General features: G+C 42.9%; 1 protein-coding gene across 1 annotated transcript; it reads right to left on the bottom strand.

The window, feature by feature from the left end:
• Window positions 1-3,093: 3,093 nt before the first annotated feature.
• Window positions 3,094-14,885, bottom strand: THOC3 (THO complex 3). Its single transcript, XM_036314681.1, has 6 exons — window positions 14,505-14,885; window positions 13,600-13,756; window positions 11,655-11,859; window positions 7,925-8,086; window positions 7,525-7,625; window positions 3,094-3,382 (listed from the first exon to the last, which is right to left on the bottom strand). Exons 1-6 carry the CDS (start codon window positions 14,769-14,771, stop codon window positions 3,219-3,221), a joined length of 1,056 nt encoding a protein of 351 aa, XP_036170574.1. The 5' UTR covers window positions 14,772-14,885; the 3' UTR covers window positions 3,094-3,218.
• Between the last annotated feature and the right edge of the window lie 12,359 nt (window positions 14,886-27,244).

Genomic DNA, 27,244 nt, shown 5'->3' with positions numbered 1-27,244 from the left:
AGAGGATTCGTCATCCCCTCTATGAATGAGGAAAGTGGGACAGGTCAGTCACTGCCGGAGCTGAGACCCAATTCCGGTTCTGCTCCAGTATGAAGCCAGCCTTAATCCCACTGCACCAGTGTCTGAGGGAGAAAAGAAGGGAAGCCTCACCTATATACAGGTATGTCTGAGTGTGCAATGCACTTCCATTTGTACGAACTCTATTCCCCTTCTGAAACACAGGGCTTACCTTTAATTCCATTTATGGGCTGTTATCCTTCACAAGAGGGCAGACATTCCATGGTCCCTTTTGTGACTAAAATCCTTAGGGATTAGAATCCATCTTTGCGACAGGAAAGAGATTAACATTGTTTCTACCCCATTCCTGGTCATTTTCAATGGGACCCACCCATAATTACACCGCAACCAAGAACATACACATAGCACACTGCTTTGCTCTGGGACCTTCAAGAATTGGCCTCTTTCCAATTCGCCTTGTGGTAGGTACTCCACACCTCAGCCCCTGACATGGAGCACACAGCCTGCTCCTTGGTCTGATAGCCTCTGACCAGGACACCCTGTTCTAGCCTCCCAACGCGCCTTGCTGCACAGCCTGACCCTAGACAGGTGAGGGTGAAGGAAACCACCCTCAAGGCACACACATACGTCTCACACCAGCTTACCATTTGGCAGGTTGTCTCCTTCCTGGACCTCATGCCCCAGAGAATCCAGGTGCTCAGCAAAAGAGATGAAAGTCTTATCTACCTATGTCTTAGCCTGACTTCCAGTCATCACAGCCATGGGTCACTGGCCCAGCACATGTGACTTTCCCTGCCAAGTGAAGTCTAGATCAGGGCTGACCTCACCACCCGCTTCTGGTGGGGCTGGTGTTTGGAGCAGTGACTGACAGCCCTGGACTTACTGAGTAATGAATGGCCACTTGTGCTTGTGAATGGCATCCTTCCTGCTCTGAACGAAACCTCACTCAAACCACAGGGGGTCCCAGGTCTGGGATGAGTCCTGTCATTTCTCCACGAAGGAGCCCCTCCAGGGCTCTGAAGTTAAACAGAAATGTCAGCAAGACCTTGACAGTCAGTGAAGGTAACCACAAGCTGGAGCTCCTTCTTCAGGGGTGTTTTCCTGACGCTAAAGTGCCCATCCCCCCTAGCTGAAAGCCACAATCTCTTGTTGAAGTGAGGGGTGGCAGGGATCACTACTTTACAAAACCCAGGGGGAAAGTCCACATGGAAGGAAGAGGAGGGAACCGATCAAATATCAAGAATCTAAACTTGTAGCACCTGGATCTGATGCCAAGGGGAGATATACGGAAAAACATGGCAGCAACCAGAGAAATAACAAGCAACTGCAAAATCAAGAAACAACGCACCGAAGTTCACTCCAGTGACATGAGCACTGAACCTCTGACGTAAGGAGGTGGCACGCTGTTTGCAATTGAAAAGACCATTTTCCCGGAAAGGTGGAGGCAGAGGCTGTTCTGGCGGCTGGAGGAAACACTGCTGAGCCTGAAGACTGGATGCAACCAATCAGGCACTAACCCAGGCCGAGAGCTGACTGCTCAGAGCCATGGTTTCCTCTTCTGTAAAATGGAAGCGCACGTGAAAACAGAAGTCACTGCAACAGAAGGCACCTGAACGTCGTCACTTCATGAGTAACACTGAGTAACTTAAACTCCCCAATACCCAGCCTCAGTAGGCTACCGCAAAACTTGAGTAACAGCTGATAGAAAGTGCTCATTACAGTGCCAGGCACAGAGGGAATGGCCGGTAACTAAAAATGTCTAACACTCATTGTTTATAATACTGCCCAACACGGTGCTGAGCACCTTGCATAATGATCTTGTCATACCTGACTTGTCTTCAAGATGTTTATAAAGCTACACACGTTTTTATGTGTAAATATGAGCACAGGAAAACTCCTAGCATATACACTAAAATGCTGGGAATATGACTGGTCTTTTTGCTTACCTGCTTTTTCCGAAATTTTCTACAAATATCACTTACTGAGGTATATCCCTACTTTTTATGCTGAAATACATTAAAATACAATAAAAGTCTAAATATTACTCACCAGTAAGAATCCCTGCGTGAGCCATTTCCTTTGGAGGTCAGAGCTAACAACAGCGTGGCTCCCCGAGGAGCTGGCATGTGCTTTTCTTTTTCAGACAAATTCGCTGACTTACCCCATTCTTCACTTTGCCACCAGGAAGTGCAGAGTCTACATTTTAGTTCAACCATTCAATTGACTCCTTTTTTTTGAATGTTTCTATTTTAATTCTTTCTATTCTAATTTCTATTTCTTAACCCGAGTTTTTAATAACCTGATTTTGTAGTTCTTATTTGTATGTTACTACTTTTCCCAGTGTTTATCATAAATTTGAAGAGCGAGGCCAGGTAGACATACACATACATACAAACAACTGCTGACTCAAAGGACTGCTACTGCCCACACACTTCACACCCTGTCCCTGCATTTCAGAGTTCTTGGGTTAGGACAGTAAATAACAGATTACCACCTTTAAATTCTACTTGAGATTTTTTTTCTAGATGAAAAACTGAAGTATCTTCCTGTAATAACATCATAATACCATAGTTTAGGAAGTCCTAGAAGTCTCATAATAAAAAAGCCAGTTTTATTATTCAATTCTCAAAATTATATGTATTTAATTATTTAAAAAATCTCCATCCCCAATATTCTTCTTTATTTTTTTAATTAATTGATTTTAGAGGGAGGGAGGAGGGAGGGAGGAAGGGAAGAGAGAGAAACATCGATTTGTTGTTCCACTTATTTATGCATTTATTGGTTGCTTCTTGTATGTGCCCTGAACGGAGATCAAACCTGGCGGATTGGGACAGCGCGGCGCTCTAAGCAACTGAGCTATCTGGCTAGGACCCCACCTCGCCCTTTCCCACCCACCCTCCAAACTAGGTCGTGTCCAAGCAGAAGAAGTCCAATGCAGTCCACCCTGTGCCCAAAAGCAGGGCAGGAGATCCCCAGAGGACAAGGGTTGCGGGTGTCACCACCCACACTGCAGAGCCCTCATCAGGAGAGAAAGGAAAGGAACTGCTAACATAACAAACAAGAAGGCAACTGGAATGGGCAGCCTGAAAAAAAGACTTTTATAATTTATAGCAATGTACAAATACTGTAGGTGCACACCAACTCGGAGAGACAGACCAAACTAATTTTAGTTCACTGTCCCCCACGCCAGGTCCTCCTAATCAGGAGTCATTGGGAAGCCCAAACAGCTTCACAGTCCCTGCTTCCCGACTGCTGTCATATTTGCCATCTTTGTCATCACAGGCAAATGCCAGCAGAGGCCTTTTGGGGTGCCAAGCCACAGTGAAGGTCGGGGACTCACACTGCACCTCCCATAGCTTGTCTCCTATAAAAATCAATATAGAGAAACCAATGAATACATTAGTAAGAGAACACACTCATTAAGTACTTAGCTATATCGACTCATTTAATCCACTTGATAGCCCCATGAGACAGACGCAATCATTAGCCCACTTTACAGAGAACAGAGGCGCGGAGAGGTCACAAGTCATTTGGTGGCAGGGCAGGTCCTGAACGCAGACCGGTTAACGTAAGGCCTACACTCCGTGGGAAAACAGTGAGCAGACACTGACGTTCACTGAGCATCCTATGAATCACATGGACTATCCTTTATTCCCATAAAGTATAATGGCAACCCGGCAAGACAGGTAATGGTTTTAAACACCATTTTATAAAGAAACGAGTGACTTAACAGGTAAATCACATCTCAAGGAAGCAACGAAGTCAACACATGAAGTCAATCTGTTTCCAGGCAGCAGATCCATCTACTAAATCTCAATGCCTTCTAATAAGAGTAATACAAGCTCTTTCTCCCAAAAATATATTCCTCCCACTTGTTGAAATTAAACATGAGTTTCTAAAGCTATTATTCCTTTAATCCTGCTTAACTTTTTTTCAACCTTAGGATTAAGATGCATGTAGTAAAACATTTACAGTGTGGTGCCAATTTAAAAATGCAGAATACACTCAACTGTCTACTTCAAACTAGCCAACTATGGTACATGAATTATGTCCATAAAGCTGTTTCATATATACTTGTGTATGTGGAAAAACAAAGTAAGTGAGGGAGGGAAGGAAAAAGGGAGGAGGGAGGGAGAGAGAGAGAAATTCTATTTCTGGGACAGCTAACCACTTTTCATGATGCTAGTATCTGGCAGCCTATATCTATGTCTGAGCAAAGGTCTGAGTTACAGAGACACAAAAACGGTTGCAAAGTGTACTACTCCTCCTCCATTTCTCTTCACGCCTTTACCGCCATGTCATTTGATATGGGATTGATAAAAGAAATTTATATAGTTCAAGAAAATCAGAGTAGTCATGGCTGACTACTTGCAGCTCCCACTGGCCACATGGGCTACTGAGTCCCTGCAATGTGCCTAGGGTGACTGAGGAACTCAATTTTTAATTTTGTTTAACTGGTTTTAGTAATAATTGGAAATTTAAATTTATTATTTTTCCCTATTTAAGTCTTCCCTTAATCTTATAAGTCTGAGATAAATTCTTCTAAATGTTTTCCTACCAACTTCACTTTAATTTCTTTACCTAAATGGGAACATATCCTATACATGAAGAGGTCTAAAATTTCCCAAATAGCCATGTGGCTTCATAGACTTTAACACCGTCTCAGTTTTTTGGAAAGTTTAATCTTTGAATGATAAATCAGTGCTGACTGTGAGGCTGACATTACTATTCCAGACCATCAAAGTTTCAATAGGCAGATGCAATGTGTATGTGTGTGTCTGAAAAGCTGAAAATTAAGTGGACTATATTAACACATTTCGTACCGCTCAGGAGGTTTCTCGTGTTTCGCGCGCCATCTGTTAAGGACCACTCACGAGTGTTCTCGTTTTTCACGCCCATGGAAAAAGGAGCGAATGTAGATACTTATGTAAATTTTGTTTGGTCCCTCTTCATAGGGGAAAATGTTTTATGCAGTACCATACGTTAAAAAAGTACTAGGAACTTTAATTGTTTAATTGTTTTTGTAAATAAAAATGTTATAATTATTGAAAAACAACACCTAAAGTGCATTATGATGATTTAAATAACGTGCAGTTTGCCCAAAAACGTGCGGTCCCTGGCGTATGTCTTAGAGATTTCTATGCGGTACGCAATGTGTTAAAATGAGGTTTTATTATATATGTTATTATATATAATATATGGTTGAGTATGGACCTATGAACTAGGAGGGCACATGCCAGGTTGCAGGCTCGATCCCCAATGTGGGGCATGCAGGAGGCAGCTGATCAATGATTCTCTCTCATCACTGATGTTTCTATCTCTCTCTCCCTCTCCCTTCCTCTCTGAAATCAATAAAAAAAAGATACATTATATTTACATATTTATATATATTTACATTTTAAAATGTATATACATATATATATATATATATGTGAAATACAAAATTACATCTAACATATGATTCCAACAACAGAAAAAAATACATATGCATGTAGGAGGAAAAGAAAGACCAGAAGGATAGATGCTAAGATGTTAGCAATGATTAGCTCTAAATTATGGACCTATATGTGCCTGTTAATTGCTCCTTTGAATTTGTTAGCATTTTCCAAATATTCTATAATGAACATGTATTACTCTTATTTTACAAACTACTATATGAAGACTTAAAATTCAAACAGGTCAAGGGTACAGAGCAGTACCATACAACAAACATGTCTGTGATAGACACATTCTCTATCTGCACTGAACAATGCAGCTCCCACTGGCCACATGGGCTACTGAGTCCCTGCAATGTGCCTAGGGTGACTGAGGAACTCAATTTTTAATTTTGTTTAACTGGTTTTAGTAATAATTGGAAATTTAAATTTATTATTTTTCCCTATTTAAGTCTTCCCTTAATCTTATAAGTCTGAGATAAATTCTTCTAAATGTTTTCCTACCAACTTCACTTTAATTTCTTTACCTAAATGGGAACATATCCTATACATGGCTGACTACTTGCTTTGCTCATTCATCATTCAGCACTATGCCTCACGCATCTTCCATTTCTCTTGGCACACTGTAATATGGATGTATCACAACTTATTTCATAATGAAATTAGACTGTTTCCCATTTGTATATAAAAATGCTGTAAAAATAATATAATTTTGCTTTGTTTTAATATCTTGCTTTTAATTTTTAATTGATGTTATCGAGAAAATTTCTGTTTAAAATCCAACATGTTTAAAAGTATTTGTCTAAATAGTACTGTATGTCAACTATAACTAAAAAATAAATTTAAAAAATTATAATCTAAAAAAATATATTTGTTAAAGCATTTAGAAGAAGTTAATAGAGCTACATTCAATATATTCCTGAAAGAGTATGTGAATTAAATTGTATTTCACATATATTAGGTAAGGTAGAAAATTAAAAGAAACGTGCACAAAGACGGCATGAGAAAAACAAGTGCATGCACACACTGATGCTAAGAGCAAAGCTGCAGTAATGTTTTTGTACGGTGGTTTGGTCCTTCACAAAATGTGAACAACTAGGACTCAGCAATCCCACTTCAATGGCTTACCCAAAAGGATGATCACATAAGTAAAATGAAGTACAACAAGGACACTCATCACAGCATTACGGTAACGGTGCGACAATTAGAAGCCACCTGATAGCACACAGAATGAGACAGTATATAGAATGAAATTCTAACCCCACTCAAAGTGGCAGTGACTCAGCAGCCGCCGCACTGAGAAGCTGTAACATTCTGCAGGTGAGGCAGGGCCCCAGAATAACAGGTGAGAACCCAGCATCACAGGAGCTGCATGTCTGGGTGGCTGGACCATGTTCCCCTGATGTTACCAACAGTGGCATTCTTTAAATCGTGGAATTTCAAGTTTTTTACTACTTCTCTGAAGTTTTCTACATAGTTTTAATTCTTTTACTAATGTATCATGTATTTCCAAAATAATACAGCTACTTTAAAAAATAAAACTGAGGAAATTCTTTTATAAAATGATTACACGCCTCCCATTTTCCTATTTGCAAGTTCTGTTTTGTTATTTTTAAAGCACATCGCACCTACTTTGATAATCCCTTAAAGTACAAACATACATATATATGTACATACACACACATATATATTCACATACAGGCAAAAGATAAAAAGAAATATATTACAATGCTAAAAAGAGGTAGCAATTACTAGTAAATGGTGGGACCACAGGTCCTATCTTTCTGTATTGTAAATTTTTCATTATAATGAAAGAATTCAAAGTTAATAAAATACAAAATATTTTCCTAAATCACTTTCCTTCAGACCTGCCCCTGCCTTTCCTAACTCCTTGCTCCCTCATTACCTGACTGTAACAGTTGTAATAAATGAACGTGTCTAAGGAGACAAATTCATTGATGCTAATACTGATGGAGTAATGTGCAGAAATAAAAACACATGACAGGAGAGGTCCTGATGGCCAGAGATGAAGGACAGAAGGTTCTTGTTAAAATAGGAAGGTTTTAGTCACCTGTCTCTACTTCAGCAATGTCAATAAAATGATCTTCTGATGCTGAAGCCAGCATTTTCCCATCGTGGCTGAAACTAAGGGTCCTCACAGGCCAATCCAGCCTAAGGAGAAAGCAGACAAAGGAGAGATTAGAATAACCCAATAATAAGGGGTGTAAAGTTCAGCATAGGGAATATAGTCAATAATACTGTAATAACTGTGTATGGTGTCAGGGGGTACTAGACTTATCAGGGAGAACACTTTGTAAGTTCTATAAATATGTAGCCATTATGCTGTATACCTACAACTAATATTGAATGTCAACTGTAATTGAAGAAGATTTTAAATAACCCAATAAGAAGGCACAAATTCACCCAAAATGAAATAAAATATCCAAGGCAAGTGCTGGCGAGTCGCTTACCTGGAAAAGCACCGAACACACACTAACTCATCCACATCCCAGAGGCTGACCAAAGCATCTGCACTTCCTGTGGCAAAGTACTTCCCTGTGGGGTCAAACTTGATGCAGATGCAGTTAGAAGGGTGCGCATTGATGGACTGCACAGGCTTCAGCTCTGGGTAGCTGCAAAACAAGACAGACAAACAGCAATCAAACTGTGGAAAGAGGACTGTGATGCTAAAATGATAATAGGAGACACTGAAGGGGAAAACCAAAGACAACAGAATATCAAAGACTGTATTCAAGAAAGCTTTCCTTAAATACAGATTCCAAACAACGTATTGAAACAACACACCACACACCTGAGAATATAAACCCAGATGTGACACAGAGGTAAAATTACTGGATTGAAAGAAAAAGAAAATTCAATTATTATTAGACTCTTTTGCAAGTAACACTTTATGCCAAAAGAAAACAATACATATTTAAGATACACAAGCAAGGATTTTTTATAGCTAGCAAGACTGATTATCAATTATAAAGAGTTCAAATAAGTACAATAATAAACCATCTATAAGTTTTATAAATATACTAGAGGCCCGGTGCACAAAAATTTGTGCACTGGGGGGGGAGGGGGGAATCCCTCAGCCCAGCCTGTGCCCTCACGCAGTCTGGGACCCCTCTGGAGATGTACACCTGCTGGCTTAGGCCCGCTCCCCGGGGGATTGGGCCTAAGCTGGCAGTCAGACATCCCTCTGGCAGCCCAGGAGCCCTCCAGGGATGTCCACTTGCCAGCGGGGAGCAGGCCTAAGCTGCAGTCGGACATCCTTAGCGCTGCTGAGGAGGCAGGAGAGGCTCCCGTCACCACCGCTGTGCTGGCTTGTGGCTGAGCAGAGCTCCCCCTGTGGGAGCGTAATGACCACCAGGGGGCAGCTCCTGCATTCAGCATCTGCCTCCTGGTGGTCAGTGTGTGTCATAGTGACCAGTCATTCCCAGTCATTCTGCTGTTAGAGTCAATTTGCATATTACCTTTTTATTATATAGGATGCTATAACTATGAACTCAGGGAATATTGTTCCCATGAACCATTCCTAAGGAATCTAAACTAGAGAATGAGCTTTGACAATCCAAATGACTGAAGATTTATCAATACAGTGCTGGTGATGAGCATTGCATATAGTTTCTTGTAGAAACTACATATGGTTAAAAGGAAAGGTATAATATGGAATGGCTCTATACTCGGACAATCTATAGTATTACTATTTTTTTTAAGAGAGGAAGAATGAGGAAAGCACACTCAAAAAGCAAAATTTACTGTTTTTAGATATATTGGTGGTGGTGGTTATTCTGGGATAACTGTATGTGTAACGTGGGATAAAGGTAACAACCACGGAGCATTCTAATTCTATAGTCCCCTGCACCTTTGGAAACCAGAATACAGTGGGGCCTTGACTTACGAGTGTCCCGACTAACGAGTTTTTTGAGATACCAGCTGTCTCTCGGCTGTTTTTTTGCATTGAGTTGACAGAGTAATTTGAGTTAACAAGCTCCTTAACGAATTCAGAATGAAACTCGTTAAGTCAAGGCCCCACTGTACTGTTTGGAAGGAAAGAGATTTGAATATGGAAGAGATTTAGTAAAATTCCTGCAGCCCTCCATTTTAGTTGGAAATCATCAGTATGAATTCCTAATGTATATTATATTTTTAAAAATTGCTTAAATACCTAGGTCCATGATTCACTAAAACACACACACACACACACACACACACAAAACCTCTAGCTGGTCATATTTGAAGGTCATAGGGAACTGATTCATTACCCAATGATAAAGGGAAAGAATCAAGCATTTATCCTGTCTTTCCTAAATGAACTATATTTATGAGTAATCAAATAGTAGGTGAGAAGACATGTCTCATATTCCGACAAATAAATACGCATTATGAGATCAGCAAAATCCAGACTAGGAGAATCTCTACATGTTAATAGTCTGGTTTTTCAACAGCTAAGCCATAACTAAAAGAAACAGATGGAAGCTGACCTCTAGTTAAACAGACTTAAAGAGACTTATCAAACGTTTTTAAGTGGGCAAAGGCTAGAGCAGCCGTGGGCAAACTACGGCCCGCAGGCCGGATTCGGCCCGTTTGAAATGAATAAAACTAAAAAAAAAAAAGACCGTACCCTTTTATGTAATGATGTTTACTTTGAATTTATATTAGTTCACACAAACACTCCATCCATGCTTTTATTCCAGCCCTCCGGTCCAGTTTAAGAACCCATTGTGGCCCTCGAGTTAAAAAGTTTGCCCACCCCTGGGCTAGAGTATCTAGAGATACAGTGGGGCCTTGACTTACGAGTTTCATTCGTTCAGAGACTGAATTCGTTAAGGAGCTCGTTAACTCAAATTACTCTATCAACTCAATGCAAAAAAAGAGCCGAGAGACAGCTGGTATCTCAAAAAACTCGTTAGTCAGGACACTCGTAAGTCAAGGCCCCACTGTACATACTTGGTAGCTAAAACTATAAATAATGATAAAACTCCAGACAGTGTTTACTTTTCAGGAGAGTGGGTTATGATTAGGATAAAGCCTACGGACTGGCTTCTGATATGGCCAGCAAAGTACTATTCCTTGACCTGAGTGGGGTTACACAGGTGTCATGCATGTAATTGTTCATTAAGCTACACATTTGTTTTATGTGGTTTTCCATATCTGTTTTAAAAAGGCTTGAAAGAAAGTTATAGAATCCCCACTGCCTACACAATAAAATTCAAGTTACCAAGCACAGAAATCCAAGCCTTTTGTGATCTGGTCCCAAATCATATTTCAACTTTATCTTGCCATGTTCGGACCCTCTTTTCAATACCTTAACTGCCACCACTCTCAGCAACCCTGACCTACCAACTACTCTCCAAATAAGTCATGCTCACTCACACTTGCTTTGGCAACTGTGCAGTTCTCTTTTTCTGATTCTTAAAATTCTACTCATCTTTCAAAGTCAAACTCAGAAGCTGCCTCCTTCAAGCCTCAACTCAAGTTTCTTTCCCGGGGATTCCACAGCAAACCCAGCCTCTCTAATATAAAACCTATTTCACTCTGCCTGGCATTGCTCACCCAGGACAGCAGAAGGAAGAGCACCAGAAAGACCTGAATTTCAATTCCACCATTTCATTCATTTAGAGAGCAAATATGTACTGAAATCCTTACTATGTATAGCAGGGACTGGGCATTAGGGATTCAACAGTAAACAAGTTAACCAGTCTCTACCCTCATGGAACTTAAGTCTCATGGAGGACACTGACAAGTAAACATGCAATTACAATGTAAAATGAGAAATGGTTCCAAAAGGAAGTACATAAAATAAGCCTCTGACCTTGAGGAGGGAGGGGAGAGATGGCGTCCTTGCGGTGAATGTAATATATTTAAGCTGAGACTTCAAGGGTACAAATTAGCCACAATTCAAGGTGCATCCAGTTCTAGTGCTCACCAGCTGACCAGTGACTCTGAACCCCAGATCCTTATCTATCAAATGGGAAGCATACCATCAACCCCCTACAATTTCTGTGAGGACCCAGCAAAATACAAGGTGTCCGGCTGGAAGGTGCTCAACAGAGGTCAGGGTTCTTTAGTACAATACTATACTGTACATCCGTTAAGCTCCTTCAGGACAGACTCACACCTAATTCATCTCTGCAACCACCAGCGCACCCAGCTGTTTAAGTAAGACAGTTCCCTAGGCTAGAAGCCCCTCACCTGAGGATGTTGATGCAACCATTGCCATTTGTTAGGAAGAACATGTTATTGTCATTGTTCCAGGAGATTTCATTGACCTCAAACTTGAACTGCTCCTCTGCTTTCGAACGATGTGTCTTGGCATCAATAAATGTCACGACATCATCCTTGTTGCCTACGGCTATGGTCTGCCCATCGGGACTCCAACATATATTAATGTTCTCCCCTAGAAAACCAGATATAATCAGTAAGATTATCCATTTGCCCAGAATCGTCAAGAAGTTTATTTTGTTATCCTAGAACAGTGGTTCTCAACCTTGGCTGCACATTAGAATCACCTGGGAATCTTTTTAAAATCCTGATTTCTGGGCCTCATCCTCCGGAAATTCTGTTTTTTTGTTATGGGGTGAGGCCACAACATTAGTAACAAAGGCAATTAGTGTGAATCCATGGCCAGTGTGGCCTCAGGTTCAAAGACTTGGAGAAAGGGCTAACGCAAAAATTAATACACAAGACAAGAAATATAAATTTGAAAACTACGGGGGGAGTCAGTTGTGAACCTAGTTCAAGGGACTAAGTTCCACTGAATTTCTGTTTCCATTTGTTTTTTTTACTAGAATACACAATTGCCTTTCAAGAATGCAAACAGACATATCAAAGGTGATTGTTTAGTAAAAGTAAGATTATCAGGTTGGGGGAGTTTACTTTAGGCCATTGAGTCAGCAGTAGGTAATAAAATGCAGATATTCACCCTGGAATATCAAAGAGCCCAATTCAGCCTTCTTCCATTTATATTAATTACTGTTGATCTTGGTTCTCAGCAAACTAGCACCTAAGAATCAGCAACTATGAGCCGGGCACATTCATCTACCAATTTCCCCATTTGGTCCTCACAATACTCTCTTTATTAGCAATTCATTATCCTTATTTTACAGATGAAGAAATGAAAGACAAGAGAGATGAGCCAAACTGTCAAAGCTAGAAGAGCCACTAGATTTGGCTCCAACGCCTCTAATTCTCTTACACCAGCATTTCCCAAACTCCAGTCATTCACATGCCACTTTCACAATTTTTGTCCTAATCATGTAACAGCTATACTTTTCTTTAAAATTGACTCAAAAAACTTAATTTAGCTATAATTTTGATGAGCTGGTTCTTTTTTAATAGACATTAAAACATATATATATATATGTATACGATTTTTAATGTTCATCCACTTAGGCATCATGGGGAAATGACTACATTATTCCACTTACAGGTAAGAGTCTTGTCAACAAAGTCCAGTGGCACACACTGAACACATCAATTAAAAATCTCATCAACTTTACCAATTCTCGAAGATGCATATTTTTTTCTATTTTATTATCTATGATGCATTTTAAAATGCATCAAATGCATGTCAAAATTTTTGGTATACATTGTTATCTGGAAGCTTTATTTCCTTTCCTAATGGCACTTAAAATATTGGTGTATCTTATAACCAATGACATCTTAATCAATAAAACACGGTAAATTACCTCAAGGTTTATAGGACGATACTGGTGAATAACAGAGTCTATAAAGGCACAGGTCATTTTCTTCCAGACCCCCAAGACCATCCAACCTTCAGCCATCCTAGCCTGGGAGCAGTTCCCCCTCCCATCGCACCGACCACTCCATTCCTATGGCTGCTCTAAGGGTCTGCCCAAATTCCGTGAGGCCCTCCCTGGCTCCCCCAGGCAGACCTCAGCATTTCCATTCTGGGTACCCACTTTAGAGAGTCTATAACATAGACAGCTCCGTTCTAAGATGAACCATGTCATATTTTGTTAGATGATTTCTTTTTTTATGCACTGAACTGTGATGTCCTTGGAGCTCAGGATGACCCCTAACTAGCGCCAGGCCAGGGGCAGAAAAGGCATCTGGAATATGCTTGCTGAAGGAAGGTAAGTAACGTATCTTCCCATTGCCCCCTCTCCGAAGTCACCTTTAGTGTTCACAGTGGCGATGCACTTGGTAGTCCTCACATCCCAGATGCGAATGGTTTTGTCTCCAGACGCTGTGACGAACAGGTCAGGGTTACTTGGATGCCAACACAGCTGGTCCACGCTGTCGCCGTGTCCGCGGTAATTGTTTTCTTTGACCTGAAAGAACAAACTCCAGGTGTCACGTCACATGTATGTACCTGCCAAACGTGTGACTCCTTAACCTTATTCACGTGTAACTCCTTAACCTTATCGGACCCACAAAAATTTAGAAAATTAACACGAGTCCGGTGCTTCCAAGCCTCTTCCCAAATCCCCCTGCCCGCCCTCCCCAGTCGCCCTGAACCACAGGAGGCTGGTTTCCACACCGACACCGTTGCTTCTGCGGGTCCTGGCCTTCCTCCTCCTTTCTGGTTTGCCACCTTCCTCCGCCACCAAGGTCCCCAGCCATCTGCTCATTCCCACCGGAGGCCCTACCATGGTCCAAGGGGCCCTCCTCACCCGGCAGGGACCCCACAACAGCCCGCCACTCCCCCCACACCAACCCTTCCCGCCACCCCCCACCCTCCTCACCCAGCCCCACCCGCCCTCCACCTGCTGCACCCTCCCACCTCCTCCTCCTCCTCCACTCCCGCGCATCCTCACCCCTTACCACCACCTTCCGCACCCTCCTCGCCCCTCACCACCCCGCTTCCTCTCCACCACACCCCTCCTCGCCCCTCACCACGCCAGCGCGTGCCCCGACCCCCGCCCCCCCCCCCCCCCCCCCCGCTCTCGCACCACACACACACCGCTCCCCCGTCCCGGCCTAGCCTCTCCCCTCTAGCCCCTCCGGCCATTCCCGCCTCACCGCGCCCGCTACCCCGCGGCCTTTCTCCCCGGCCTGTGCCGGGCCCTGGCAGCTCACCAACCGGTCCTTCTCCAGCAGGAAGACGCTAGCCGTCTTGTCGAAGGACCCAGAGGCCAGACGCCGCCCGTCGCAGCTCCAGGCCACCGAGTGCACCTTCGCGCTGTGCGCCGGGAACTCGCGCGTCTTGCTGTGGCCCCGGAACAGCTCCTGCATGCCCAGCACGTAGCGCGTCGGGCCGCTGCTCACGGAGCACCAGTGGGCCATGGAGCCGGGCCCACTCTGGCCCAGCGCCGAGGGCCCCATGGCCGCCGCGGGTACCGCCATGCCGAGCTCCCGTGCAGCCGCGCCCACCCGCGCGGCCTCAGAACAGTCGGTCCTGCCGCGGTCCCGGCCGCAGTCCAATCAGTCCTGCCGCCGCCGCCGCACGCATGCGCTCGGACGTGCGGCGTCTCCCCCGCGCAGCCGCACTGTGGCCCACCGGAAAAGGACTACAAATCCCGCCGTGCAGCGCGCGCCCGCTGGTTCCTTTTCAAACAGTAATGATTCCGCTTTAAAGGCACTGCAGAGTGAACGATTCTGAGGTTTTTGGGATTCCCATTTCCCCCCCTTACCTCCTTCTGGGTAGATAACATTTATATCCGTGTGTAATCGAAGACGGAAACCAACGTTATCCTTCTAAACCTCGGTTCCTCGTCAGTAAAATACCTTTTTTCTAGAGTTGCTGTTCATCCCTCAGCCCCCTCCCGTAGAGCTGAAGGCCCTGAACTTCTTGCTGGAGAAGGGCGTGCTGGTGAGCTCGTTCCAGTAAAGACTAGGGGTTAGGGAGGAGGGTTATTGGGAAGCGGTCTGGATTTGTTTAAATAAATAAATTCTTTGTTTTTAGAAGAGACTATATGCACATGATTATATATGCAAAAAAATTACAAAAGATACAGAGTAAATTCCTTATTCCCCACCCTTCACACCCCTACCTTAACCCACAGATCCAGCAGTTCTGAACTGAAGAAAACAGTGGTGAGCTGTCAGCGACAGGCAAGACCCTGGAGAAGGGCTGTGGACTAGGAGGGGTCTGGGGCGGTGAGGAGGTGGCTCCTGGAAATGTGTTTAAAAACACATCTTTTGTGAATTTACAATTATCTCAAAATAAAAAGTTGAAAACAAAATATTTTAAAGATAACACATACAAATGTAAGAGAACTTGGTAACAAATTTAAAAAGTACAAAAATAGCCGTAACCGGTTTGGCTCAGTGGGTAGAGCTTCGGCTTGCAGACTGAAAGGTCCCAGGTTCGATTCCGGTCAAGGGCATGTACCTTGGTTGCGGGCACATCCCCAGCAGAGGGTGTGCAGGAGGCAGCTGATCGATGTTTCTAACTCTATCCCTCTCCCTTCCTCTCTGTAAAAATCAATAAAATATATTTTTAAAAAAATAAAAATTAAAATAAAATAAAAAGTACAAAAATAGAGTGAAAAGTAAGTTTCCCTCCCTCCTGTGTGCCCAAATTCCCCTTCAGAAAAATATTGTTAAATTGCTTGTGGGCCTTTCAGAAATAGTGGAAGAGTAAATAGGTGTGTGTATATCCTTCCCCCTCCCCCAAAAGATGGCACTGTTGCTTACATATCTTGCTTTCTATGACAAACACATGTAAGAAATCATTTCTTGTCAGTATATGCAGATGTCTCACTCTTCATGGATGTAGCATTTAATGATAGGAATGTATAATTGTTCACACACCCATATTCAACTGATCATTCAACTGATCCCCTTGATGGACATGTACGTGTCCATGAATTTGCTTGTAAACAATGATACAGTGAATATCCCTATACAAACTTCACTATGCAAATGTAAACTTTTTTCATTAAATGCGTATTGCCAAAATACTTAGGAAGAGGTTCTAACAATCTACATCCCCCCCAGCATCACAGGGGAATATCATAAGGTCCCAAATGAGTCCACACATGAAGCTGCAAGAAGGCTCTTAGGAAATGAGCCCCTTTCTTTTCCCAGTTCCCTTCCCTTCCCCACTGCAACCAGAAATTCTTGGAGACTTCAAACCTTTCCAGACTCCAAAGAATACCAATGAAATCACTAAATCGTGGAGTAGGAGACTAGGTGGCGTTGTTTTCCCTCCCTTTCATTTTCAGGAATCTTTTTCATATGCTAGCCCCCTCTGCCCCCACCCCCGCCCCCATACATACACAGAGGTGTCTATCTCCCAGTCCCAGATGAAGAAACTGAAGAACAAAGTGGTAAAATGTCCTGCTCCAGGTCACATGGCTGGTATATGACAGAGAAACCATTAAAATTCAGATGTTACTGAAACCGATACGTTGTAATTACCCTAGTCTATACTAATAAAAGACTAATATGCTAATTAGACTGGGAGACCTTCCAACAAAGCCATGGTGGTGGCGCCAAGGCAGAGGCGGTTAGGGGTGATCAGGCCAGCAGGGGAGGGCAGTTGGGGGCAAGCAGGTCAGCAGGGGGGGGGGGCGGGCAGTTAGGGGCGAGCAGTTGGGAGGAAGCAGGTCGGTGGGGTGAGGGGGCAGTTGGGGGCCATCAGGCCAACGTGGGGGGGACAGTTGGGGGCAATCAGGCCAACGTGAGGGGGGGCAGTTGGGGGCAATCAGTCCAGCAGGGGCGGGCAGTTAGAGGTGATCAGGCCAGAAGTGGGGGCAGTTGGGGTTAATCAGTCAGGCAGGTGAGCAGTTAGGAGCCAGCAGTCCTGAATTGCAAGAGGGATGTCCAACTGCTGGCAATCGGACATCCCCTGAGGGGTCCCAGATTGGAGAGGGTACAGGCCTGGCTGAGGGACACCCCCCCCCCCCGCATGAATTTCATGCACCGGGCCACTAGTTATTAATAATAGGAAAGGAGCAAGGGGAAGGCCAAATATTATAGGTGTGTCATTTGGGCAGCTTTGCCAGGAAGTTACAACTTTACACTCCCCAGGGGTCTGTTCTGTATTTTTATATGTTATATTTTATTTCCCTTGTGTTCTTTTTCTATATTCTATAAACAAATGTCAGAACCCACCATGCTTTCACAGTGACTGGTACAGAATAAACAATCAAGAAAGCCTCGCAGTAGCAGCCCTGGCACTTTGTTGTGGTTTATTTCAAAGCTTTAGTTGATGGATTTTTGCCCCCTCGTAATTGATACAGCTGCCTCACCTGACAACTGAAACCGCTAGTTTCAATAAAAATCAGAACAGTGGTTGCCTATTGGGGGAAAGGAGGATTGGATTGACTAATAGGGTATGGGAGAACTTTCTGGGGTCATAGAAATCTTCTATGTCTTTATTGGAGTGTTGGTTTACACAAGGATATACATTTGTCAAAATTCATTGACTTAGACCCTTAAGACCCACACATTTCACTGAATGCAAATTTTTAATTCCATTTTTTAAAAAATTAGCATCTTAAGCTAATGACTGTCCTATTCAGGGAACAAAGGCGCTACTTCTTAGTGTTTAGCAGGTAAGAGAGACAGAAATTATTTTTGAGGCCATGCAACAGGGAAAACTGGTTTTTCTTCCTGCCCTAAGACTACAAAGTCCCACAGTGGGAGAGAAGTTGAAGACATTGAAAATTAGAAGCAAGCCCCCTCTGCCCCCACCCCCGCCCCCATACATACACAGAGGTGTCTATCTCCCAGTCCCAGATGAAGAAACTGAAGAACAACGTGGTAAAATGTCCTGCTCCAGGTCACATGGCTGGTATATGACAGAGAAACGATTAGAATTCAGATGTTACTGAAACCGATACGTTGTAGTTACCCTAGTCTACACTAATAAAAGAGTAATATGCTAATTAGACCGGGAGACCTTCCGGACAAAGTAGTAGTAGTAAGTAGTTACTACTCAAGCTCTGCCCCCGCTTCTCCATATCTAGGTTTATGGCAGAGGAAGGAAGGGATGAAATGCTGATTGAAATTTGGAAACCCTAGAATAAGACTTGTGCACCAACTCCGGCCTGGCGTTGTGAGAGTTGCACCCCCATGTATGTCCCCGTAAAAAGCAGTGAAAAGGACAGCATGCTACATTTGGACAAGGAGTCAGGGAGACCCCTCAGGGCTCGGAGGCTCCCCAGTGCCCCAGAGTTTCTATATACCCAGAAGGTCAAGGACAAAAGAACAACATAACAGTGTTAGAAGGCTTACTATGTTCCAAGTACTTTTCTAAGTGCTGTATATGTATTATGTCAGTCATTCCTCTCAGAAACGCTATGTAGGTAGATAATGATTATTCCCTTTTTTTATTTATCAAGAAACCAAGGCCAGGATGGCTAAGAAATTTGATCAAGGATGCATATCTAATAAGTGGTGGAACTAGGCAGTGTGTGTGTAGAGCCCTTTATCCTCCAACTTTGCCCTTTTCAAAATTGGTTTTGCTATTCTGAATCATATTAGAATCAGCTTATTATTCTACATCGACTCTATAAATCAATTTGAAGAGAACTGACATAGCAACAATATTGAATCTTTGAAGTCATGAATATGTTCTATTTCTCCATTTATTTAGGTATTCTTTTTATCATGATGCACATCTTTTATTTGCATAATGATTTGTGGAATAAAGTGTATGCAACAACTCACAGTTAATATTGTGGTAACTGGAATATCAACCATGTTGTTGAGACACCGCATGTGCCCCTGACCTAAATCGAACCCAGGACCCTTCAGTCGGCAGGCTGACATTCTATCCCCTGAGCCAAACTGGTTAGGGCCAAAACCCAGGAATCTTTTTCTGACATCTCCAAGAAGGTAATTCCTTGAGCTGAGTCTCTTTGGCTAGAATCTGGACAAAGTAAACGAAAAGGGGGCAAAGAAGCAATCGTGCTTAGAAATGTTGTCATCATCCTCACGAGTTTATTTCTTTCTAATCCCCATGTTGCGGCAAAGGGTCTTGCAGAAAAGGGTTCGTTGAATTAAAAGTTGACGTGCCCAGCCAGTGTGGCTCAGTGGTTGAGCACCGACCTATGAACCAGGTGGTCAGGGTTTGATTCCCAGTCGGGGCACATGCCCGGGTTGCGGGCTGGATCCCTAGTGTGGGTTGTACAGGACACAGCCGATCAATGATTCTCTCTCATCATTGATGTTTCTATCTCTAACTCTCTCCCTTCCTCTCTGAAATCAATAAAAATATATCTTTTTTAATAAAAACACAAAAACAAACCTTCCCTTTAAAAAAAAAAAAAGTTGGGGTAACCAAGATGGCGGCGTAAGGTACAGACCTGTGCGTGCTTTCTCCCACAACAACATCGAGACTACCAACTACAAAAGAAACAGTTGTCATTCAGAACCATGGGAAAGCTGGCCCAGTGGAAGCTCTACAACTGGAAGGAAAGAAAGAAGAGCATTGAGACTGAGTAGGTTGTGCAGAGGCTCCAAGAACGGAGGTAGGGAATCAGGCGCCAGGCTGGCTGCAACTGGATGCGCGGTTTTTTTCAACCAGAAGGGGATGCAGACTATCAAATCCACTGAGCGTGGTTGGGGCGGGATGCTAAGGTCCCAGACCCCTACGGGGAAAAGCGGGCGGCCTTGCAACGACCCGCAGAGCGAGAGTGGCTGTCTTGCAGAACTGCTTGCCGGCAGGCACTCGGGGACGCAGCGGAGATGCCATTGCCCTTGGCCCCGCCCTGGTGATTCCCGGGGACCCCGCCCTACTCAAATTACATCCCCAACCAAGCTCAAGGATGATGATTTAATAAAAGTGATGAAAGTAGACATCCCTATCTCTTTCCTTAGGATACTGAGGTATTTTTTTAAAATATGTTTTTATTTATTTCAGAGAGGAAGGGAGAGGGAGAGATAGAAACATCCATAATGAGAGAGAATCATGGATCGGCTGCCTCCTGCATGCCCCCTACTGGGGATCGAGCCCACAACCCTGGCACGTGCCCTGATGGGTATCGAACCGTGACCTCCTGGTTCATAGGTTGATGCTCAACCACTGAGCTACGCCAGCGGGCCTGAGGTATTTTTTTAAGTGAAATTAACTTGGTATGGTATTTAGATTTCTTTGGATACATTTAAAAGAACGGAGAAATAGTTTTATTTTTAAATGTCAATATATGCAGTATCCTAGTACATCTTCGGCAACTATTTAAACTTATGATGAAAAAGTTTAAAAGTCAACTAAAAATTGAGCAAGGAGGTATGCATATAAATGTTCAAAGTTCTTTTATAAGGCAACCAGCAAAGTTTGAAGCAGGCTCCAGTAAAGGCCATCACTGAATCTGGGGGAGCAACAGTGTCTACTTGGTCAGCAGAGGCCGACCAAGAGGACTGGGTCCAGCTGGCACTGGCTAGGAGGTGTCTGCCATTGTGCAGAATGAGGGTGCACAGTCAGAAATTAAAAAGGTACTAAAATAAAGAAGAGTGCAGTTTATGCACACCTGAGGTGGTGACTGAATTTTAAATTCACACTGTGACTATAATAATAATTATGACGATTAGAAAGCTTCCTATGACAGATGCTGTGTTTGCTGGTTGGGGAAAATTACAAATCAGAAAGAACCTGTCTTTAGTTGGCACAATTCCTTCTCTCCTTGGGCATCACCCACTAACTGGAACTGAAGAGTCACATCTGTGATGCTAATACCTAGTCCTGGGGATGGCCCACGGTTGTCCATCTGGCCTACTAACTGCCAAGAACTCAATTTCTACCTTCCCAAACAAAAAGCTACCCCAGTGTCAGCTGCAGCTCCCAGCAGCTCCCCAAAGAGAAGAGGAGCAATGACCACGGGCTGGCGTCAACCTAGAGGTGGGCCTGCCGGTTGCAGATAGAGCTCTAAGGAAATGCACGCGAAATAATCAGGGACAAAGCAGGGGAAATATCCAGCCCTGACCTTCCCCCAGGAAAACATGTCTTACCAAAATAAGGCACAATGTGCAAACTCGGAGAGCTGGGTGGCTCCTCCACAGGCCCCAGGAAGCTGGAGGAGGGATTTGGAACAAGATCCAGGAAACCCAGGTCCCCAGGGGACCTAGATCCTGGGAATGCTGAAGAATGGAGCCAGGACAAAGAGGTTGTTGTCCAGTTTCTGCCACTGAATCTTTCAGCATCTTAGCCCTTCCCCTGGCAGGAGGCTTCTCAGACTGTACATTCCCAGCGCTGATGAAAAGCAGGATAAGATAAAAGGGCTGTACCTCCTAACTGACTCGGCACTGGCCCTGGCCCCAGGCCAGGATGAGCAGCGTGCAGACAGCTGGGGGTTCCTTACGACAGTAGAAATGGCAGCGGAAGCTGTCAGGACCAGAGCAGATGGCTTCCAAGCGGACTAGCACCACCAGCACTAAGAACAAAGCAACACAGCTAAATAAACAAATTTAGTAGGATAGAAACCATTTCAGCAAGGTCACAGGATATAAGGTAAATATTTTTAAAAATGTTTTTTTATTTACTGACAATGAACATTCCAAAATGAAATTAAGAAAACAGTTTCATTTACAACATATCAATAACATAATAAATAAATTTAACAAAGTATAAGACCTGTACACTTAAAACTACAAAATATTTGCTAAGAGAAATTAAAGATATATTTACTTTTAATCCTCACCCGAGGATATTTTTCCATTGATTTTTAGAGAGAATGGAAGAGAGAGGGAAAGACAGAGAGAAACATTGATGTGAGAGAAACACATCTATTGGTTGCCTCCTACACACACCCCAACCAGGGCCCAGGCCCGGGGAGGAGCCTGCAATGGAGGTATGTGCCCTTGACTGGAATCGAACCCCGGCCTTCAGTCTGCAGGCTGACGCCAAACCAGCTAGGGCAAAGATTTAAATAAATGGAGAGACATTTTATTTTCATGGACTAGAAGACTCAAACTTCTTAAAATAGCAATTCTCCCCAAATTGATCTATAGATTCAATATAATCCTATCAAAATCCCAACTGCCTATTTTGCAGAAATTGACAAGTTGATTCTAAAATGCATATAAAAATGCAAAGGACCTAGAACAGTAAAAATACTTTTGAAAAAGAAGAACAAAGTTGGAGGACTTACAGTTCAAAATTTCAAAACAAAATATAAATCCACAGAAATCAAAGCAGGGTTCTGGAATAAAGATAAACATAGATCAATGGAACAAATTGAGAGACCAAAAATAAACTTACATTTATGGGCAGTTGATTTTCAACAAAGGTGCCAGAACAATTCCATGGAGAAAGAATATTATCTTCAACAAATGATTCAGGGACAATTGGATATCCACATAACAAAAGATGAATTTAGGCACTTACTTCACACCATTTAATATAACTCAAAATGAATCATGGACTAAATGTAAGAGCTAAAATTACAAAATTTTTAGAAGTAAACATAGGAGAAAGTCCTTGTGACCCTAGTTAGACAAAGAGTCCTTAAATATAACATAAAAAGCACAATCCATAAAAGATAAATTGCATCAATACTAAAAATTTTTTAGTTTAAGAAGACATCATTTATAACAGAAAATAACAACCACAGTGTTGTTGACCACAATGGGGAGAAACTGGAACCCTTGTGCACTGTTGCTGGGAATGTAAAATGGTGCAGCTGCTATGGTAACCAATATGGGTGATTGCTCAAAAAAAAAAAAAAATTAACTTGTGGAAATATACCTGAAGGAACCAAAAACAGTATGTGAAAAAGATATCTGTGCCTCCCCCCTCCATGTTCATAGCCACAGTATTTACAATAACCAAGACACAGGAGAAACCTAAGTGTTCATGAACGGATGAAGGGATAAATAAATTGTAATACTAAGTGTATACACACAGTGGAATATTATTCAACAATGAAAAAGAAGGAAGTCCTGCCATTTGTGACAACATGGGTGGACTTTGAGGACACTATTCTAAGCAAAATAAGTCTGACAGAGAAAGACAAACACTATAGGATCTCACATATACGTGGAATCTAAAAAAAAACTTACAGAAAAAGAAATCAGATTTGTGGTTTTCAGAGGAAGAGGATGCGGGGGGAGGAATTGGAAGATGGCAGTAAAAAGACACAAACTTCCAGTTACAAGATAAATAAGTAAGTACTAAGGATGTAATGTTCGGCAAGATAACTATAGTCAGCCCCGCTGTATGGTGTATACGAAAGTTAAGAGAGTAAATCCTAAGTGTTCTTATCACAAGGGGGCAAAACCGTTTTTAACATTTTCTTTATTGAATCTACATGAGATATAGACATTGTGGTAATTATTTCACAATATATATAAGTCAAATCAGTATGCTATACACCTAAAAATGATGTAGTGTTATACGTCAATTATCTATAATAATAAAAGCATAATATGCTAATTAGACCGCACAGCCGAACTACCTTCCAGATGTCATTCTGGTCGTCCTTCCGGACGACCTTCCCAATGAAGCCATGGTGACGGGGGCTGAGGCAGAGGCGGTTAGTGGTGATCAGGCAGGCAGGCGAGAAGTTGGAGCAATAAGGCAGGCATGCAGAGTGGTTAGGGGCGATCAGGCAGGCAGGTGAGTGGTTAGGAGCCAGCAGTCCTGGATTGTGAGAGGGTGCAGGCTGGGCTGAGGGCCCCCCCACCCTCACCATGCACAAATTTTGTGCACTGGGCCTCTAGTATCTCAATAAAACTGACAAAAAGAAAAGGTGTGAAATAAATAATTGTAGAGAGTGGGAAATCAAATTGATCAGAAAAGTGGAGAATTACCCAAAAGTATTGAGGGCTGATATGATGTTGATAATCATAGTCTGCTGGAAGTATTTTTTAAAAAGCCCTGGCCGGTATGGCCTAGTTAGTGGGCATCATCCCATGTACCTAAAGGCCGCTGGTTCGATTCCCAGTCAGGACACATGCCCGGGTTGCAGGCTGGATCCCTGGTAGGGGTTGTGATCAATGTTGTGCTGATACATTGATGCTTCTCCCTTCCTCTCTCTCTAAAAAACAATAACTATTCTGAAAAAAAAAAAAAAAAACCTCTGGAAAATGGAAAACAAATGGCATCAGTTTGAAAGACAAAATAAGAACCTAAAATAATTCAGAAAAAAAACTGACTTGAAGGTTGTCCCACCCCAGAGGAAGTGGACATGGGGAAATAGGAATGAGACCGGAGGAGGACAACTGATAAGACAACCAGCCCCGCTTCTGCCTCCAGGTAAGAGCAGTAAGGGGGAGGGTAAGCACCTGGGAGAGAGAGCCAGGCATCCCAGTGCCCATGGCAATAATGTGGTTGTCCCCAATCCCAGAAGACTAATATACCACCCCCCATCCAGCAGCAAGTCTCTTTCCTAAAATTACAGCAACAATATGCCATACACAGATCCTGCACTCACACGCGGGCTGATACGGAATTTCAAAAACTGAGATGAATGCCCAGCACAAGAATGTCAAAACATTTGAGGAAAATTCTAACATCCAAAAGGAGAAACACCACATATCAAAAAAGACGGAAATGCCCTGGCCGGTTTGGCTCAGTGGATAGAGTGTCGGCCTGAGGCCCGAAGGGTCCTGGGTTCCATTCTGGTCAAGGGGCATGTACCTTGGTTGCGGGCTCAATCCCCAGTAGGGGGCGTGCAGGAAGCAGCTGATTGATGTTTCTCTCTCATCAATGTTTCTGACTCTCTATCCCTTTCCCTTCTTCTCTGTAAAAATCAATAAAATATATTAAAAAATAAAAAGAGGGAAGTAACGCCTGAGGAAATAGATCAGACCAAACAGAACATGTCGTGGTTCTCCTTGCCTCTGAGCGAGGGCAAAGAATCAGGCTCAGAATGCCTTACACTGAGCCTTAGCTTTGACATTCACGAGCCAAGAATTTGCCTCTATTGTACTCTGTGACAACGAGAAAGGGTTACATACTGGACAAAAACGCAGGGGTTTAAATATCAAAATATTTTCCCAGCATACCCAACAAAAGATTATGTTATAAATGTTACAATATTAAAGGTAACAAACAGTAGAACTCAAGGTGAAAAGCACTAAGAAGGACAAATAGTGATATTTCATATCAATAAAAGAACAATTAACAAAGAAGTACTGAATTTTTACATATCTCACATCAGAGCCTATAAAGCAAAATCTAATATAAACATCAGACTTCTGAGTAAAGATGTATTTCCTCCTTCAATCCCTAACGAGATGAGCAATAAATGGTGAATACACACACACTCACACAGCATCGTCAGCCAAGCTAGACTGGTGCCCAAGAAAATAACCAGATTTGTCCCGAGCCAATGGAGAGGTCCAACTTAGCTCAGATCCTGCCGTCCCCTCTCTTCTCAGGAGCTTTACTGGTAAACTGATAAGATCCTGAGAAGCCTTGTTAATGCCACCAAACCAGGTGTGATCCAACCTGAACGAGAATCCTTATGTCTGACCTCTCCCGGCGAAGAGGTAGTACATATGGCTCAATTTTATGGCTTGTTTGATTCAAGATTCAAATGAGATCTACACAAAGCTTTTTATTTATTTATTTATTTTTTAAATATATTTTATTGATTTTTTACAGAGAGGAAGGGAGAGGGATAGAGAGTTAGAAACATCGATGAGAGAGAAACATCGATTAGCTGCCTCCTGCACACCCCCTACTAGGGATGTGCCTGCAACCTAGGTACATGCCCTTGACCGGAATCGAACCCAGGACCTTCAGTCCGCAGGCCGACGCTCTATCCACTGAGCCAAACCGGTCAGGGCCACACAGCTTTTTAAAGCAAGTAGCAGGGCCTTACACATTAAAAACAAAAATATACGTATCCCTTGATCTAGTGAGCCTGTCCTAATAATCTAAGGATGAATCTGTCAGAATATGTATTGTGGCATTATTGGTAATAACAAAAACTTAAAAGCAACCTAAATGTCCATCAACGGAGGAAGATGAATAAATGTGTGTATCAAAGTATGGATAACTACGTTGCTATTAAAAAGTCAAGTTGGCCTCCCTGGTGTGGATAGACCCATGCGGGGGTTGTGGGCTTGGTCTCCAGTAGGGGGCGTGCAGAAGATAGTGGATCAATGATTCACTCTCATTGATGTTTCTATCCCTCTCTCTCTCCCTTCCTCTCTCTGAAATCAATAAAAACATTAAAAAAAAAAAAAAGTCAAGATGGGCTCTGGCTGGTTTGGCTCAGTGGATACAGCGTTGGCCTGCGGACTGAAGGGTCTCAGGTTCTCCATCCCGGTCAAGGGCATGTACCTTGGTTGCCGGCACATTCCCAGTAGGGGGCGTGCAGGAGGCAGCTGATAATGTTTCTAACTCTATCCCTCTCCCTTCCTCGCTGTAAAAAATCAATAAAATATATTTTAAAAAATAAAAAATAAATCAATAAATAAAATAAAAAGTCAAGTTGGATCTCTAGCTAGTGGTCTGGAGGGTTCCCCTAATGAATTAAGCAAGAAAGAATAAAGTAACTGAGAAATATGATCTCACTTTTGCCTCTTTTCCTCCCTCCCTCCTCCCCAGAGGCCAGGGGAGCAAGGAGGAGCGCCGCTGGGGGAGGAGGGAGGGAAGGAGGCGCCGAGGAGGAGCCTGCAGCCAAGGTACGTGCCCTTGACCAGAATTGAACTCAGGACCCTTCAGTCCACAGACTGACACTCTATCCACTGAGTCAACCAGCTAGGGGAATTTTATATATTTATTTATATGTGTATGTACATGTTTCTGAATACCTTTGTAGATATTTACATGATTATGGAGAAAAATTTGTGGGCTTACACACCTTTTCAAAGGACATTGGTTACATGATAGTGCATAAGGCAAGAGGAAATAAGAATAAAAACAGAGTAGCAAAACAGAAAGTTATTTACGGTATGGGAAATGTAGAAATCAAAAC

This window comes from Myotis myotis, unplaced genomic scaffold (genome assembly GCF_014108235.1).
Source record: "Myotis myotis isolate mMyoMyo1 unplaced genomic scaffold, mMyoMyo1.p scaffold_m19_p_6, whole genome shotgun sequence".
Lineage (NCBI taxonomy): Eukaryota > Metazoa > Chordata > Mammalia > Chiroptera > Vespertilionidae > Myotis > Myotis myotis.
Note: the sequence above shows the minus strand (reverse complement) of the source record. Positions and strands in the feature narration are given on the sequence as shown.